At 41.7% G+C, this 18686-nt stretch overlaps 2 protein-coding genes across 2 annotated transcripts in view; one reads left to right on the top strand and one right to left on the bottom strand.

Annotated features, from left to right (window-relative positions):
• Nucleotides 1–1787: 1787 nt before the first annotated feature.
• LOC134750540 (protein BCCIP homolog) lies at nucleotides 1788–6139 on the top strand. Its single transcript, XM_063685738.1, has 7 exons — nucleotides 1788–1955; nucleotides 2594–2720; nucleotides 3159–3283; nucleotides 4106–4242; nucleotides 4620–4756; nucleotides 5206–5351; nucleotides 5843–6139. The coding sequence occupies exons 1-7, from the start codon at nucleotides 1836–1838 to the stop codon at nucleotides 5915–5917; spliced, it is 867 nt and encodes a 288-aa protein (XP_063541808.1). The 5' UTR covers nucleotides 1788–1835; the 3' UTR covers nucleotides 5918–6139.
• A 552-nt stretch (nucleotides 6140–6691) lies between these two features.
• Nucleotides 6692–18686, bottom strand: part of LOC134750776 (protein polybromo-1) — a 43237-nt gene continuing 31242 nt past the window's right edge. The window contains exons 28-33 of the mRNA XM_063686018.1: nucleotides 17947–18049; nucleotides 17208–17249; nucleotides 15007–15190; nucleotides 14824–14906; nucleotides 7944–10203; nucleotides 6692–6985 (exon numbers count right to left, since the gene is read on the bottom strand). Of these exons, the coding sequence (XP_063542088.1) occupies nucleotides 6703–6985; nucleotides 7944–10203; nucleotides 14824–14906; nucleotides 15007–15190; nucleotides 17208–17249; nucleotides 17947–18049 (2955 nt within the window). The 3' untranslated portion in view covers nucleotides 6692–6702. The remainder of the gene's footprint in view (nucleotides 6986–7943; nucleotides 10204–14823; nucleotides 14907–15006; nucleotides 15191–17207; nucleotides 17250–17946; nucleotides 18050–18686) is intronic.

Consider the following 18686-nt stretch of genomic DNA (forward strand, 5'->3'; position numbering starts at 1 on the left):
GTGTCAAATGTTGTTTCTTTGCAATTATGGCATATGAAATTGCATTTACCTCCTATTTCTTTGAGTCCGGCTACATAATTGGCTATACTTTCGCCTTCATGCTGTAATCGCAGGCAAAACTTGTGTTGTTGTGCTACTTCACCGGGTTCGGGTGCAATTCGATTTTTCAGTAGCTTCACTAGGTTGTCGTAAGACTTTGTTTCAGGCGTACTCGGTGCCGTTATATTTTTCGACACTTGGTAGTATTTCGGCCCGATACAGTTTAAGAAAATTTGTAACTTTATACTTGCATCCGTAACGCCTTTAAGAGTAATTTAATTTTGTAGCCGTTGTAAATAACTATCGAATGATTCGTGTATTTCATCGTAAGGTTGGAGTGTAATTCCGCTTACTGGTTTTGTATTTGCGCTTTGATTAAGTAATGCGCTTTGCAAAATTATTTGTTGGTTTTGCATACCTATCATGGTTTCCATCATTTCGGTGAGAACTTCTGTTAGTTTTTCCATTGTAAAGGAATTAGTCACCTAGCTGTAGTTTGAGGTGCCACGGATATAACTTCGCGTGGAATTGTTATTTTTTTATTATTTAATCACAACTCGTCGCCATTCTGTTGTGTATCTAATTACATTAAATAATAATATACGAATATAGATATGCTTTATTTGATAGCTCAATCCATAAGTCAATGAATTCAAATTGACATTGTCCTCTAGTCATAGATAGTTAAACCATGAAGGCCTAACAGTTGATATCAACGTTTTTGATCATTTCAGTTATTTAAGGCCAAAGTTGATCATTATAAGTAAGTATTATTAGTACAACCTAGCTGAAACGTCGGAAAAAAGGTAAAATAATGAAATTTAATCGCGTTAGACCCGTTAATGACATTAATTATGTATACAAAATGCGAGAGTTTAAAGTGAGATCACAGCATACTGTTTAGTTCTGTGGGTGAGATAAACATTGTGACAAAACGTGCATTTCCATAAATCTCACGTGAAATTTGGGGTAGAACGGGGTTCTCGACCAAAAATTTGATCAATAGCCGATTAACCGATTTAGACGAAATTTGGGATGGTATACATCTTTGATTTAGTTGAAAATGATACCAAACATGACTTCAAACCTAAACTTAAACAGTATTTACCTCAAGAATTCAGTTTCGGCGAAGAAGCTGAATTCCCCCACACCCCATTTCACACCTATAAAGGATGATTTTTATGGCTTAGTAGCTTCAATTTAATGATGTAGATATCAAGATAAAATTGAGAGCCCCAAATAAACTTTCAAGAGGATATCTTGAAGATATCGAAATACTTGGCTAAATTAAACTTGTAGCAAATCTAATCAGCTTTTGTTTTGTGTAAGTAGTCATGTCACTAAGACGCAATGTTTCCAAGATATGTGAAAAACCGAAAAATGGGATCTTCAAACTCCTCTTCCCCCCGGCTCAAGGGCTACTACGGCCGGGGACTTTTGATATGTTCACCTTCTTAGTCCAAACAAAGTTACCGAGTCAAAAATTGTGTTCCAAGCATTTCCCTTTATACCTTCTTGTTGATTGGCCTATGAACATAGCACGCGCAAATATCCCAAATCCCAACATGCGCAATGCTTCATGCAGCGTGTGCAAGCCACATCCCGCTAAAACGCGTTAACGCCGCACATACATGCGCATCCAGGCCATAATTGTTTTTAAAAAAACGCACATCCATGGCAACATTTGTCTAAACGTCAAGCTCTTAAATTTGACGTTTTGATTTGACTTTTGAATTTTGATTCAGGACTGCGTATTTTCGCGTGCGATCAAGCTGTGTGTGCCGGCAAAAATAAATATGTCTAACAAAAAGCACAAGGAAATAGATCACGAGGAGAGCGGGAGCGAAGAAGAGCAGGATTCTGGCAGTGAGAGAGATTCTGATTTCGACTCCGATGGGAACTTCGTGGGAGACAAGGTAGACACAATATAACCTAAAAATACACATGGTGGAACAACAAAAACTTCAATTTATTTTTCAGGATTTTGTTCAAACTTAGCAGTTGAGAGATGTAAATTAATTATTTAAAACATTGTTTATCTACGTAAAGTAATGTTAGGGTACTTGTAACGCTCCAGTTGAGCTCGGCGCTCAGAAACCAGACCTCGTAAATATCGTAAACAATGAGATGGTGTCGGGTTGCGCCGCTCTTGTAACTCGTTTTGCACTTATTTTCAATTGTTGTTCATTGTTCGAGTTCAAGCAGGTGCACATTGCCATGAACTAAAACAGTGCAAAATATGAGTAAATTTACTTTGCAATTTGTAATTAGGTGAAGTTGTGACTTATTTTATTTTTTTCAATTTGTCCCTCTCATGAAGCTCAGGCCTTAGACCATACTGCATCTTGTTTTTCTAAGTTGGTCAAACCAAATTGTCAGTAAATAAGAACAAATAAAACTATACTCATCCTTTTCTTTTGGGTGCTAGTATTAGTGTAAGACAAAGATAGTATGATTCTCTCTGTCTGTTTGAAATGAGACAGTCCTTTACAGTGACAAACTATAGTTAGACTGATGTATGTTTTTTTGTGATTATCTCATAATTTTATCTTAGGAACTTCAAGCAGATTTTGAAGGACGCAACCCAGAAGACTGTGACTTCCATGGCATAAAGCAGCTTCTGAGGCAACTGTTCCTCAAAACAAATGTGGACTTGGGAGCACTTACGCAAATTATAATCTGTAAGTATTGGTATTGCACAATATTGTAGCCATAATTCAGTTGTTAGTTACAATTAGCTACAATTCAATAGTTTTTACCACTGTGACAGAATGGCCTAGGGTTCATGGTGTTAGCTGCGATAACTACAGATGCCAGTTCAAATCCGGGCTCCACCACTGGTGGGCTTTGTCACTTTTTTTTTAGTTTAAAAGTGACTACAATCTGGCCCTCCCAGACGGAACAAGACTATCCCAATATATTAATATATAATTAATAGCTAGACAGTTGTAATTTTCACAGATGATGTATTTCTGTTGCCGCTATAACAACGAATACTAAAAAGTATGGAACCCTCGGTGGGCGAGTCCGACTCGCACTTGTCCAGTTTTCGTTTTCCTAGAATAGTTTACATAGATTTTTATATGCCTACAGTTATATTATCTATACTTCTATTCCAGCTCAAAATTACGTTGGCAGCGTGGTGAAGCAGTGCCTAGATGACCCTGTAGATGATGATGATGAGGATGACGGCAGCGACGGAGTGTTTGGAGTCACCACTGTTATTAACATCACTAAGAGAAAGGTTAGGAATATTTGCCATGATGTTAGAGCACTTAGAGCCATTAATGTATGTATGCAATAGGGGATATTACTGCAATGTTCTGCCACCAGAGTGCAGGACTAGCCTTTTTAGTAAACCATAGAGTAACTTATACATACTGTACCTTTAACAGGTTTTTGACAAGTTTTCAGAGATAATAAAATATGACATTGATGCATCAAGGCGGTTTGTTTACAGAGGATCTACCGGGAAACGCGAATCCGAAATTTCGCTATCTGCCTCTTCATTGCTCGAATATGCAAGAGAGATAACGAAATTTCCATTTTCTTGTTTCGCGATAGACCCTCAGACCTCAGACCCTCTGTGGTAGTGGCGCGAGTGAGTTTCATAAATATTCATACAGGCCTTCATTTTCTTTAATCAATATAATCAAACTAGAACTGGAATGTTTCCCTGAACCAGACTTTCTAGCGGTAGTTTTTTTAAAGAAAAAAGGATGCAAATAAACATACCTACAGCTTTAACCCGCTTCCACAAAATGTCCCACTATCTTCGCTTTCGGCCATAGGGAAATGAGTACTGGAGAAAGTGGAGAAATTACATACAGTTTTGTTTCACAATGGTGTTCTTCTCTAGATTGACCATAATTTCAAGAGAGAATCCAATGCCCGTGAAATTTATCAGATTAATTGACAGTTATAAAGACTTTAAATTGGCAGTTAGATATAATTTCAGTGAAAAAAATTATTTACTTTTTACGTTCAAAACTTTGTCCAGATTTCACTGCATTTATGTTAATTGAGGTGTACATAATAATTTCGTATTTAAATTCGTATTTTGTAGCAAGAGCCGGCGATAGAGCAAGTCACAGCCCTCCTAAACCAGCTTGCAGAGGACAATGCCGACGACAGAACCAAAGCTCTCATCAAAAAGATCCTGTCCGATGACTCCAACCATGTTGGTTTTGTGATTAATGAAAGGTATGTCTTGTCACCTTATGGTTATCTGAAACTACATAGCTATATCTTTTGACTTTCTTGTCGCAATATGTCAGCTTTCTATTTTACACACTATAATTTTAGTGACAATGTCAATTTTAGGGTTATGATTGTAGCAGTGTTTGTATGAATGAGTATGTTTGTGTAGTCCCACAGTATTGTCAAAACTACTGATGCCACAGCAATGTATTTTTTTATATATGGTAAATGTTGAATAATTTTTTATTCATAACTGGACTATCAAATATTAGAGTATGATTTGACCATATTTTGTGCAAACACTTTATGCATCTAAGTATTCATTTGTCTATGGATTAATTGTACGCACTAAACAAAATGAATATTTACATTACTTTCAGAATCCTGAACATTCCCGCAGCCATCAGTGTGCCCCTATTCTCTTCTCTTCAGTCAGAGTTGGACAAGGCCATCAAAAAGAACATGCCTTACACATTCCAGTACCTCATATGGATATGCAAAACATACAACACTGGAGGTAAGCACATTTTGTTTCCATCCTATACATTTTCCTCATTTCAGTGGTAGGATTAGGCCTTATGAATTATATGAGATTGTTAGGGAAAGGCACCCCACTAGCCGAATTCAGATTTGGGAACTTTATAAATGTTTTTTTTTTTGTTTTTGTTTGCAAATGTATCAAGGTTTCGTTACTATGTTTTCCTTTAGTAGAAAAATTTGTAAAGTTTGTTAATATGAACCCCAGTTTGAACTCACGATTTTCGTACGGAAGGTGCACTCTCTGTTGCCAGTGCTGGTTTTGTACTGTAAATGACCACTATTTAATGATAGACTTAGTCATTAACTTCTAAGAAAAAAAAATTTTCTTAACTTCCTCGATATTGAGGAGACTATATGTCCGTTTACAATCTACAAAAACATGTGTCTGTCATTTGGTCTTGATAAAACCATTTATTTCTATTTCAGACGAAGCATCAGAAATATTGTACGCGAATCAGGAGGAGAAGCCGCTAGCGGACGAAGCGCTGGCGAGCTTCGATGTGGACGTGTCGGAGCAGGTGGACTTCTCGCAGTGGGAGTACGAGGGCGGCGCCATGACGCCCGGCAGAAAGGTACAACTACACTTAGGGCCAGTTTTACCAACCACACTTGACAGATTGATCAAAATCACTCAGCAGAGAACTATAAAAATTCCCATACAATAAAATTTTGCGAACTCTTTAACGGTGACAGACGGTTTGGTGCAACAGACCCTTACTCATAGTAAATTAAGGGTCGGTTGCACCAAACTGTTTGTCATCGTTGAAGAGTTCGCTAAATTTGTATTGTATGGAAATTGGAAAGTTTCATAGTAAACCGCCACGTTGATCAGTCTGTCAGGTGCTCACGATGGAGTCATCGTAAAGCTAACGCCAATTTTTTGCAAGTGAACCTTTATTGACCGATTTTAAGGGATCATTTGTAAACGCACATCAATAACTACCACCATCAAGCCAATAAAAAACGCATGAGTTATTTTGAGAAAAGTACTTATTATCATTTATATTCAAAGAAAAAGTCCAGGTTAATACAATAAGTAAACAATTATTGTATTTACTTTCAGGTCCTCATATTCGAAGGCAAGAAGTTCAACCACCTCGTGAGGCTGCTAAAAGAGGAAGTGGAGGGGGGAGTATAAGGCGGTCTTCACATTGTACGCGGAACCTTACAACGCTTCGGTGTGCAAGCGGGACGTCGCTATACACGTATATAGCGATATCTCGCTCATTCATCGGGGGCGCTCGGATCCGCATTAATGTGATAACCTAAATGTGTCGCTTGTGAAGCTTCATGTATGCCATTTAAGCTTACTCGTGTAACCATATTTATATTTTAATATTAATATACTATTTTAGCTTTATGTGAATTTTTATTTACTCATTATCTAGACCTCATAGAAAAAAATAGGTTATCATTATCAAAAATATCTAGTCTTTTTTTATGAACAATCAAAACACAAATGTGGGTATAAGTAATTTTATTATGTCAATATTTTAAAACACGATTGTCAACTTATTATATAACTAATTGTCTTAAAAAAATCTCATTAAAAACTTCACTTATTACCTACTTCCACGTCTCAGTAATCAGTAAATACCTTTTACTAGCTTTTTACCATACTTAATTGCACTGAACTTTAAAAGTATGAATACTAACAGCGAAAAGCAATTCTCCATACTAATCTACTCTCTGCACAGATATCTATCCAACAGACCTCGTATGTTGCGCTATTTGTACAAAAACTATGCGTCCTAATTTCTTAGTAACATGTGACGTCACGAGAATAAGTGTGTAGAAGACACCTCATAATCTTTCTTTATATTTACGTATGTATAACGGTTTATTTTTTCCACTTTTTTAATTGAAATTCCCATGTTCCTCAGAATCTGACCCTTTTAAATACTGAACTCAATGCTTCTTATATCAAAGATGATTCTTATAAATGCACAGCGCATCTTTCATCATAAAGTCCCTTAGCGCGCACAGCCCCTTCAGTATCTTGGCGCTATTATCCATCTTATGAATGTCAGTTTCCGAGAGTGTCTTGTCTTGGGACAGGTAGCCGTTGATGGAGTCTTCTGTCATCCAGTGGGCGGGTATCTTGTGCATGTTGAAGTGGGACGGGTCCGGGTTGATGGGCATGGGGGTGAGGGACTTTTCCCAGGGAGTGATGTATTTTTGCTCGGAGTGGAGGCCTTCGATGTATCTGGAATGGCAGAGGAATAATTGTTAGATGTGTGTAAATTAATTATTTTCAAGGCGGATCCGCACAGAACGAGCCGCCTCGCGAGGAAATTGCCGCGCGTAGCAGCTCGGTCTGTGTAGACGTGCTTCGGGCCGCATTTTTTCGGGCAATTTCTTCGCGAGGCGGCTCGTTCTGTGTGGATGCGCATTATAGTAAAAACCGGCCAAGTGAGAGTTGGACTCGCGCACGAAGGGTTCCGTACCATTACGCAAAAAAAATCACGTTTGTTGTATGGGAGCCCCACTTAAATGTTTATTTTATTATGTTTTTAGTATTTGTTGTTATAACGGCAACAGAAATACATTATCTGTGAACATTTCAACCGTCTAGCTATCACGGTTCACGAGATACAGCCTGGTGACAGACAGATGGACAGACGGACAGCGGAGTCTCTTCTATAAGGGTTCAGTTTTTTCCTTGTAGGCCACGAACAGCCTTTCAAGTGGCATACGTCATTTTTAAGTATTTGGAATTTCTTATTTTAATTAATCAAATTTAACTGACGTAAATAGACCGGGAGCCGGTTCCTGCAACTTCAAAGGATACGTACGTTCTCTGGTTGCGTTGCGTTCTATGGATCGCAACCCGCAGATGGCCTGAGATATCTCGATGGCGCGCTGGTCGAAGTTAAGGCTGACGTCCACTAGACTCGTCGAGGTGAATCGAATCGAATCGCAATAATTCGCCTTCTATACATTTACTATGAAACTGCGGCTATTGACGAAGAGCCGCGGCGCGTCGAATCGAATTTACCATTCATAGTAAATGTATAGAAGGCGAATTATTGCGATTCGATTCGCCTCGGCGAGTCTAGTGGACGCCAGCCTTTAGTCAGATTTACGTCGGTTGGCAGCCGTTCTCCCGGTGCGGTGGTGCGCTGTGAACGGTTGTATGTAGGGTAGGACGGGATAGTCGGTACCTGATGTAGGCCTCCGAGTGCTGCACGCGCTGCGCCTTGGGCGGCGCCGCCACGAACAGCGGCTCCAGCCCGCCCGGCGCCGCGCGCGCCGGCACCGACTCCCCGCCGGGGGACGGCGTGTTGCGGGCTAATGTATGTAGGGTAGGACGGGATAGTCGGTACCTGATGTAGGCCTCCGAGTGCTGCACGCGCTGCGCCTTGGGCGGCGCCGCCACGAACAGCGGCTCCAGCCCGCCCGGCGCCGCGCGCGCCGGCACCGACTCCCCGCCGGGGGACGGCGTGTTGCGGGCTAATGTATGTAGGGTAGGACGGGATAGTCGGTACCTGATGTAGGCCTCCGAGTGCTGCACGCGCTGCGCCTTGGGCGGCGCCGCCACGAACAGCGGCTCCAGCCCGCCCGGCGCCGCGCGCGCCGGCACCGACTCCCCGCCGGGGGACGGCGTGTTGCGGGCTAATGTATGTAGGGTAGGACGGGATAGTCGGTACCTGATGTAGGCCTCCGAGTGCTGCACGCGCTGCGCCTTGGGCGGCGCCGCCACGAACAGCGGCTCCAGCCCGCCCGGCGCCGCGCGCGCCGGCACCGACTCCCCGCCGGGGGACGGCGTGTTGCGGGCTAATGTATGTAGGGTAGGACGGGATAGTCGGTACCTGATGTAGGCCTCCGAGTGCTGCACGCGCTGCGCCTTGGGCGGCGCCGCCACGAACAGCGGCTCCAGCCCGCCCGGCGCCGCGCGCGCCGGCACCGACTCCCCGCCGGGGGACGGCGTGTTGCGGGCTAATGTATGTAGGGTAGGACGGGATAGTCGGTACCTGATGTAGGCCTCCGAGTGCTGCACGCGCTGCGCCTTGGGCGGCGCCGCCACGAACAGCGGCTCCAGCCCGCCCGGCGCCGCGCGCGCCGGCACCGACTCCCCGCCGGGGGACGGCGTGTTGCGGGCTAATGTATGTAGGGTAGGACGGGATAGTCGGTACCTGATGTAGGCCTCCGAGTGCTGCACGCGCTGCGCCTTGGGCGGCGCCGCCACGAACAGCGGCTCCAGCCCGCCCGGCGCCGCGCGCGCCGGCACCGACTCCCCGCCGGGGGACGGCGTGTTGCGGGCTAATGTATGTAGGGTAGGACGGGATAGTCGGTACCTGATGTAGGCCTCCGAGTGCTGCACGCGCTGCGCCTTGGGCGGCGCCGCCACGAACAGCGGCTCCAGCCCGCCCGGCGCCGCGCGCGCCGGCACCGACTCCCCGCCGGGGGACGGCGTGTTGCGGGCTAATGTATGTAGGGTAGGACGGGATAGTCGGTACCTGATGTAGGCCTCCGAGTGCTGCACGCGCTGCGCCTTGGGCGGCGGCGCCACGAACAGCGGCTCCAGCCCGCCCGGCGCCGCGCGCGCCGGCACCGACTCCCCGCCGGGGGACGGCGTGTTGCGGGCTAATGTATGTAGGGTAGGACGGGATAGTCGGTACCTGATGTAGGCCTCCGAGTGCTGCACGCGCTGCGCCTTGGGCGGCGCCGCCACGAACAGCGGCTCCAGCCCGCCCGGCGCCGCGCGCGCCGGCACCGACTCCCCGCCGGGGGACGGCGTGTTGCGGGCTAATGTATGTAGGGTAGGACGGGATAGTCGGTACCTGATGTAGGCCTCCGAGTGCTGCACGCGCTGCGCCTTGGGCGGCGCCGCCACGAACAGCGGCTCCAGCCCGCCCGGCGCCGCGCGCGCCGGCACCGACTCCCCGCCGGGGGACGGCGTGTTGCGGGCTAATGTATGTAGGGTAGGACGGGATAGTCGGTACCTGATGTAGGCCTCCGAGTGCTGCACGCGCTGCGCCTTGGGCGGCGCCGCCACGAACAGCGGCTCCAGCCCGCCCGGCGCCGCGCGCGCCGGCACCGACTCCCCGCCGGGGGACGGCGTGTTGCGGGCTAATGTATGTAGGGTAGGACGGGATAGTCGGTACCTGATGTAGGCCTCCGAGTGCTGCACGCGCTGCGCCTTGGGCGGCGCCGCCACGAACAGCGGCTCCAGCCCGCCCGGCGCCGCGCGCGCCGGCACCGACTCCCCGCCGGGGGACGGCGTGTTGCGGGCTAATGTATGTAGGGTAGGACGGGATAGTCGGTACCTGATGTAGGCCTCCGAGTGCTGCACGCGCTGCGCCTTGGGCGGCGCCGCCACGAACAGCGGCTCCAGCCCGCCCGGCGCCGCGCGCGCCGGCACCGACTCCCCGCCGGGGGACGGCGTGTTGCGGGCTAATGGCGACATGCCGGACAAAGATGCTGGAAAATTAACAACTTTCATACTATGGACCTAGGAGGACGTAACCAAACGGAGCCGCCACGTCTGTCATTTGCTGTACAAAACTCTGCCAATTTTTACGGGGGAGGGGAACATCAATGTATACGTAACGTCAAAATAGCAAAATAACGTCAACATAGAGTAATCTTTTGTCCTTTGGTGAAGTCATACGAGATGCAATGGATAATAAGCATCAAGTCGATGCAGTCTACACAGACTTCGCCAAAGCGTTCGACAAAATTTCTTACAATACGCTTCTGGTGAAACTCTGGAACCTTGGCATCCATGGGGATATTTTTCGATGGGTGAAATCTTATATTGAAAATAGGTCCCAAAGTGTTGTACTCGGAGGTTTTTCATCGGCTTTCAAAATAACCACCTCAGGTGTCCCTCAAGGGTCCCATTTGGGTCCATTATTATTTATATTATATATAAATGATATCACGGAGTGTCTGACAAATTCGAAAGCTCTTTTATATGCTGATGATACTAAAATATTTCGAGTCATTGAAACAGACGCTGACTGTGCCCTACTGCAGGATGATCTAACTAGTTTTGAAACATTTTGTATTGAAAATAATCTGTTTTTAAATAGTGATAAATGTTCAGTTATTACTTTCACTCGGAAAAGGGATCCCATTGTATTCAGTTACCGGCTGTGCGGCAGTACTCTAACACGACAACATATTATACGTGACCAAGGGGTGTTAATGGATGCAAAACTAACGTTTAACCCTCATATAGATCATATTTTAAACAAAGCATACAAACTACTGGGTTTCGTTCTTCGTGTAGCAAAACCTTTTCGAAGACCTCTCACTTATAAACTTCTTTATTATAGTTACGTTCGCAGTAGATTGGAATTTGCTTCTGTAGTGTGGAATCCTCTCTTTAATGTCCATAAGACCCGAATTGAAAGACTCCAGAAAAAATTCGTTAAAGCACTGGAATTTCGAGTGGGTCGTAACTATGTAAATTACGCTTCCTCGGCTACACATCATAATATCCAGCCACTTTCACTTAGACGGTCCTGTACAGATTTAGCATTTTTATTCAAAATTATTAATAATGTTGTAGATGCCCCCGATTTATTACATAAAATGTGCTTTCGTGTCCCCCGTAGGAATAAACGTAGTTGTCGCAGTAAGGCATTATTTAGCATTCCTAACAGCAGAACAAAACACGCACGGCATTCGTATATTGGGCGCGCGTGTAGGCAGTACAATGAAAAGTGTATGGACGCAGATTTGTTTAGCAGTTCATTAGGCTTGTTTAAAAGAACTGTATATTCTTTATTAAAATAAGGGTGAAATGTTGCAAGCAACCCGATAGTAAGTACTTGTAATCTTAGTAATTTAAGTCTAAGTAAGTGAAAAGTGTAAGTATAAGTCTTTTCTCTTGTTTATACATTTATATGCTATTGTATTAGTTGGTATACTATTGTGAAGTGTAGGCCTAGAATATTAGGTATTTATAGGATTCGAATAACATGTAATTAGATCATAAGGATCATATAGCTTAGCGGTACCATATACGGAGAGTCATGTAAGACGACTCTCCCCATATTAGGTTAGGAATGTAATCCATATACGGAAAGTAATGTAAGATGACTCTCTAACAACCATTTGACACCTTTCACGTGTAGACCTCCCAAGTAGTGTGATTCATAGTTAACCTAGATAATTTAGTATATAAAGGATTGTATATTTTAAATTAAGGCATTATATCTTCAGTATTTAACCGACAGTCTTGTGTTTTACTTCTGTCTTGGGTCCCATCCTTACATGGCGATCCTGCCAGCGGCGTAAAGTCTACGCCATATGGCGCCTGCCGGTGCAGTAGGTGTTCTGCACTGGCAGGACGCGCTTCAATGGCAAAGATTCAAGTGTGAAAAATTCAAGAAAATAATTTAAAACTTAATATGTGGACATTCGCAAAAAAAAACAGTGGAAAACTAAAATATAAAACAGCAGAAACTTTGAAAGTGAAAAACAAACAATAATTTTATAATAAACTAAAAGTAATAAACCTTAATGTGTGGAAAAGTGGACTCTAGTGATATTTAAACATAATGTGAAATAAAACAAGACTGCTTACTATGTGGAGAAGGCAAGTGATATATCAGCGCCGGTTTGACAATATAACGTAAATAGAACTATGTGAAAATTATATCGGCGTGAAGGTAGAAACGTGATTTAACTATTCGGATAAATAAAAAAATCAAAATCAAAATATATCCGCGAACCAAGACTGCCATGTGTGTATGTGATATGAGTGATGACTGATGACAGTCATTGCTATCCAGCAACGAAAGCTGTGGGCGCGGCTGGATGACTCTAAGTGGACCCAAATGGACAAGAAGAAATGGACTCTTATTATATTAAGGTACACTCAATAATTGTGTTCGAGATTTTAATTATTTTTGTAAGTGTACATGTGGGTATTTAACTTGCACTTTATATTAAGAAAAAAATTTTTTTACCGGATTTTACTTTGTTAACACGGACTTGATGCATAATAAACAAATAACGAGGAAGAAAATAAGTGATATTTATAGAAAAATTAAACGTGGAATACATATAATATGTAACAAAGATTAAACGGAAAAAGGTTCAATAATATGATATGTCTATGAAATAAAACTTGATATTATTTTTCTATGGGATATGGAAAATTAAATGTTCGTAGGTAACATTTTGTAAAGTGAAGTTAAATGATTATTTTAGAAAATGAAGTTATTATAATGTAAAGGACTGGTTTAAAGAGAAAATTCGCGAAGATAGAAGGTTAAAATTGTGAGGTTTATAAAGTTGTGTTAAAGATGGCAAAGCTAAGCAGATAAGTTTTATGATGTAATTAGCCTGATCACCTAAGATCGAATTAAATCCTTATATGTTATAGTTTTGATGGTTTGTGAGCAATATGAAGCAGATAATAATTGTTTTTAGGTTATGAGGAAAATTAATTATTTTAAAAGAGATTATATGAGAGCGGTAGTAATGATATTCGTTAGCTTCAGTGGCCCGAAGGGACCTGTTGTGTGAATTAAAATAATGTAGCAAGGTACACGGGGATACAAGGGCAGGCACGAAATCCTTGTTACCTGATCATGATTCGGTCGAGCTACCTTTCGTGAAGGTCCTTGGACACGTGGTATGTTTGTTAAAGAAAGGAAGTGTTAAAAGAACTGCCTGTTAAGTAATAATTAATGGTATAAATAATATATGCGCAATAAAGAAAGAAATAATAATAAAAATATACCTTGTATCCTGAAAGAAATAATGAATAAAATAATAAATGAGTGAATATATGATATATTGAAGAGATATTGTAGCGCTACAGAATAGATAATTATGCTGTATACCCTTGCAATGAGAATCGCATACAGTGCATGCTTTATAAAAGAGATAGTATGAAAACAAATAATAAACATAATAAGCATGTGAAGACGTCATAAAAGAGAAAGAGATAAATAAATAAATTGTGAAACATTATTTTCTTGCAAGTAAATAGGAAAGACGATACTATGAAAAGTTGTGCATACTGACAATATGAAAAAAAAAAACCTGTGTAATTTTGATTATGTACAACTACTAGGTACTACAAGTTTGCACTATTTATCATTACTTTTTAATTGTACCTCGATATGTGAATTAGGAAACTATAGGTCTATAAAAAATCAATTTGTAGCTATTAGCTAAGTTGCTTATGTTTACTTTAAGACTGTTTGTTTCTCAATAAATTAAAAAAAAAAAAAAATAGCCATGTCAGATAAACGTCAGTCCATACATTGTGTATGACCATTGGCCGACTATTTTCGACAGAGGGGAAAGCCTGTTAATCGCTACTCCGTTTGGTTATATCCTCCTAGCTTTGGACGCATCATCTCGTGACGTTTTCAATCAAAAGGTACCACATTGTCGCTTACCATAAGGACGAAAAATGAATATTTTTATACGAAAAACCTGTCAGAGCGTCCTTATGGCAAGCGATAATGTGGTACCTTTTGATTGAGAACGACAAACTACGAGATGTAGGCCTAGCACAGGACGGGCGCGACACTATTTTATACTACAACAGCTCAATTTTTATGCTATATGTATTATTTTATACTGTAACAACGCAAGTGAAATAAACTGTTGCTTACATAATAAAATAGTACGGCAGTGCTTATGTGCGGTGATTGCGAATTGTTTTATATGCTCCATCCGGCCAGACTAGCGCAGGAGTGGCGCGACAGTATCTCGCCCGCGAGATTGACTACCCGTTTAATTAAGCGCCACTTGCGCCATCCCACTAACCCGGGGTTAACTGGTTAAACCGTTAAATCCGTGTCTCTAAATTACACCTTGCGATCTCCATAAACGCTGCATTGTCTGTGTAAGGACGTATTCACAGCCTATGCTATATTTCTCTCAGCTTTAACTTGGTAACATTCTCAGCTACTGCATCGACCCCGAGGTCTGCTTTCGACTTTTCCTCCACTTCGTGCCTAAACAATACATCTTGGGTATTCTCGTTCTACTAGGCTCAAACAGAGGTATCATTAAATTCCCATGCAACTTGCCCAAGTATTAAAATTATTTGTTTTAAATAATTACCTCCAGGCGACATCACGCCGCCTCTGAAGCTGTTGGTGTACGTCTTAGTCGGCGGTGGCTTCTTCGACGAAGGTATATAGTTTCTGAAACATACCAGTGAATTAATATTACACGTATTTTGCATACTCGCCAATAATTTTATTTATACAAACTGCTTTGTCCAGTCTAATGTAGCCACATTACCTGGAGCGCTCGTGAGGAGCGATAGCCCGCCCGTTGCCCTTGTTGACATGCAGGTCCCTGACGTGTCGGAGCAGGCGAGGTAGATTCGGGAAGGGCGCCTGTCCCTTTCGCACTCTTGCGCAGTTCCGCCACACGCAGGGGAAGTCTCCCGCGTGTCCGCGGTAGTGGGTCTGCACGTGGCCCGCTGCCGACACGCATGTTGAAAAAAAAAAGGTTAGACTGATATGCAAAATAAGCAGACATTGTACATTTTGCAGCGATTCTGATGCAGTTTTAAAGGATGGGTACTAATACAATTAATATGTGGCATTCCATTACGGAAGGGTCCTTATGCTTCAAGTACAAGTCGTCGTGTCGTTACGTTTCTATCTGAAATTTCTATAGAAATTCTGATAAAAAGGTCCTTATTGCAGATGAAGCATAAGGACCCTTATCTGATGGAAAGCTACAAAAAAACGATAAGACCGCCGGTTGCCTACCATAGTTTATGTGCTTAATTTGTATGTCATGTTCTTTTTCATATTGGTGAGTAATAAAGAATATTTGTATTGTATCCTTTAATTTAACTGGAAAGTTCCCAAAATTGCGAAATTTCAGAAACTTCTTATATTTTTGTATGGATATTGAAACATTCCGTTTCCAAAATAAAAATATCCATGACATGTTCCAGAAAATTCTAAATACATTTCCAACTTTTAGGAAATTTTCCATTTGATTCAACTACACCGAAATTGCTACAAAATTTACGTATGTTTAGAGATAAGGTTGAAATATTCTGCGATAAACAAAACACCCATACGCAAGTTAACCTCTCCGGTAGACTCCGTACACTACCTACAGCGTCATGTTGTAAAAAAATTATGCTGTCTTTACATCAATGTGTCGTACGCAATGTACCGGAGACCATGGCTATAGGGATACATTTAGGAAAGCTAGCGGAAAGTGAATTATAAGGCAGGTTGTTAACCATTCAAAGCAAAGCTTATTGGTTGTTTACTCCTCAACTCCCATAAATCTAAGGGGGCCCCTTAAATGAGAAGTTTTAAATTTAAAGTCGAACTTGATTATATTTCGTGATACTAGCTTTTTATAGCTAGCCATAAATGCGGTCCCACATTGGCTTATACAGCCACGAGAGACGTTCTTTTTTTCTTTTTTTTTTATGAAATAGGAGGCAAACGAGCAGACGGATCACCTGATGGTAAGCGATTACCGCCGCCCATGGACACCCGCAACACCAGAGGGGTTGTAAGTGCGTTGCCGGCCTTTAAGATGGGAATACGCTCTTTTCTTGAAGGTTTGAAGGTCATATCGCATAGAGACTCTGCATAAATCATCTACTAATTTTATGAGAAATATTACTGTGCATCTTATTCGACTCGAGTTTCTAGGAGTAGTTTCTAATATTTTCTTTCGTAAATCTACCGATATAAAAGCTCTAACTACCAGCATCAATAAAACATTCAGGAAAAACAAGCAGAACATACTACTTTGTCGTTTATCAACAGTGATCGTATATACCTAAACGTATTAGAACAAAGTCATGAAGTGGAGACTTCCTTGCATTGCGATTTTTACCAGGACTTCCCGGATTGGAAAAAATAGTAATCTACAAGAAAATGATAATAGTTTTGAATATGATTCTGACTGACGATGTTGATGATAAATAAGTTTGTATTTAGATTTAAAATGTATATTTATAGAAAGTTACAAAATAATAATATTTTACGCCTATTCAATGTAATGGACAAAAAAGACGAATGCATCGTTTTTTACCCTATTCATAACGATATTATTTACTTAGAACGTTTCCGGGACCTTACACACGCAAAAAATTGTAGCCGTAAGAAAGTCCCCAATTTTTGCCTATATTCTACTAAGTTTAGGTATTTATACTCTGCCTATTCCGATCCACTGTTTATCAACCATACTTAACACATTCAGTGCGGAAAACCCGACTATGGGGTATTTTATGATTTCGTTCCCGGCCGGACGACTCGATAGTCGGGATCATTGTACTACAGCTTTATATGACAAAGTTTTTGCGACCTGGCGCGGATGTCTTGTTTGGCTGGACGGCAATGAATGTGTTAATTGTAAATAAAGTTACAATTAGAAACCATCGTCACAAAGTGGTACATTTTACCTGAGGCAAGACATTTTAGACTAGGTTATGTTAGTGACAGTAAAATCATACGTACGTTCTAATTTAGCCTTCTTCGTCTCAATGAATGTTCCAATCACTGTGGCAGCATTAAAAATACGTCATTGTATTAGTAAATTAGTAAGTTTAATATTAACCCTATGATTTTCTTTGCTGTTGGAGATATCTAAAGTAGTTTTTATTCCCAGAGGCTTAAAACTCGGAACGTAACTGTAAATACAGGGTTAGAGGCCCTTTAGTAAGGAAAAGATCTGACATTGAACTCTTCAGTCCAGGAGTTCCTAATCTTTTTACTGCCCTAGTGCGGTAACTAGCACTATACGTGCGTATGTCGAAAATTTTAACGGCCATATGTACTCTAAAACGTTGTACAATACACGTGCGAAAAGGTAATTCGCAACTTGTGTCGATTTAAAACACTCCCTTCGGTCGTGTTTTAATTTATCGCCACTCGTTACCAATCTCCCACTTTCCGCACTTGTATCGTAATGTACTATTGTAATGCGACTCACTTTATAAGATTCACATTAGGTTCGAGTTTTGCGCCAGCGAAGTAAGACAATTTAGGAAATACTTACAATATATATTTGGAACATGACTTGTCACAGTTTGACATATCAAACACATTGCCGATAATATGTAATGAATTTTTAAGAGTGGCTGCCATTTCAAGTCTTTGTACTACAGATTCAAAGTGAACTCTCTGGGATAAAAACACACTTCTATAGATAAGTCCGGTTTTTAACATGATTTGATGTATTTGTATAAATACTTACTGTTCCCACCATCCCCGATGCAATGCTCCATGCAGTCGGCTAAGTCCTCAAACTGGTAGTCGCAAGACTCAAAGCAACATTCGTACGTGAGCTCCACGATTGGCTGGACAAGAAAGATAAGATAAGATATTTATTTGTAACATGTGATGCTTCAGCCTCCATACTATTACCACCACTTCTACACCTTTAACCGTTTACGTCAACTGTACCTTGTAAAGTAACCAGCACCTATTGATTATAAGTTTACTTCAAATCGAAGTCTTTTTATTTGTCGTCGAGACCTGCACGGCGGCTATAGATGGATGGTGGCTGGTAGCATGTAACATGGGATGCTTTTAAAGTTATACAGGAAGCTTCCATGACACCCTGTCAGGGCACACAAATTGTCTTATATCTAGCTTATTACTAGATTACATTAACATTACAGGCCTTGCATGCTATTATGTGTAATATTTTAATTAATTTATAATTAATAATTGGTCAGAGCAAATTTCGTATATGTATGAGGTATAAATAATTACAACGATAAATTAAATGTCGATGTTTGCTTAATTACTATGTTTGATTGTTAGTTAAAGGATATTTCAATTATAATTTGGCCTTGTTCAAGCACGAAATGACAAAATTCTACTTAGCAACTGAATTACTACTATGGAGGACCATGAATAAGGCCTAGTTTCCCTCTGAATTAAGAAAAACTAAATAGCAATCGGTTTCGTTTAGTACTGTGTGAATTCTTG

The sequence above is a fragment of the Cydia strobilella genome, chromosome 20 (genome assembly GCF_947568885.1).
Source record: "Cydia strobilella chromosome 20, ilCydStro3.1, whole genome shotgun sequence".
Taxonomy (NCBI): domain Eukaryota; kingdom Metazoa; phylum Arthropoda; class Insecta; order Lepidoptera; family Tortricidae; genus Cydia; species Cydia strobilella.

Bases quoted from the DNA above. Each gene is read 5' to 3' on its own strand.
- LOC134750540 (XM_063685738.1), top strand. From the start codon at position 1,836: ATGTCTAACAAAAAGCACAAGGAAATAGATCACGAGGAGAGCGGGAGC. The intron at 1,956-2,593 runs GTAGACACAATA...ATTTTATCTTAG, and splicing joins GGAACTTCGTGGGAGACAAG to GAACTTCAAGCAGATTTTGA. The intron at 4,757-5,205 runs GTAAGCACATTT...TTTCTATTTCAG, and splicing joins CAAAACATACAACACTGGAG to ACGAAGCATCAGAAATATTG.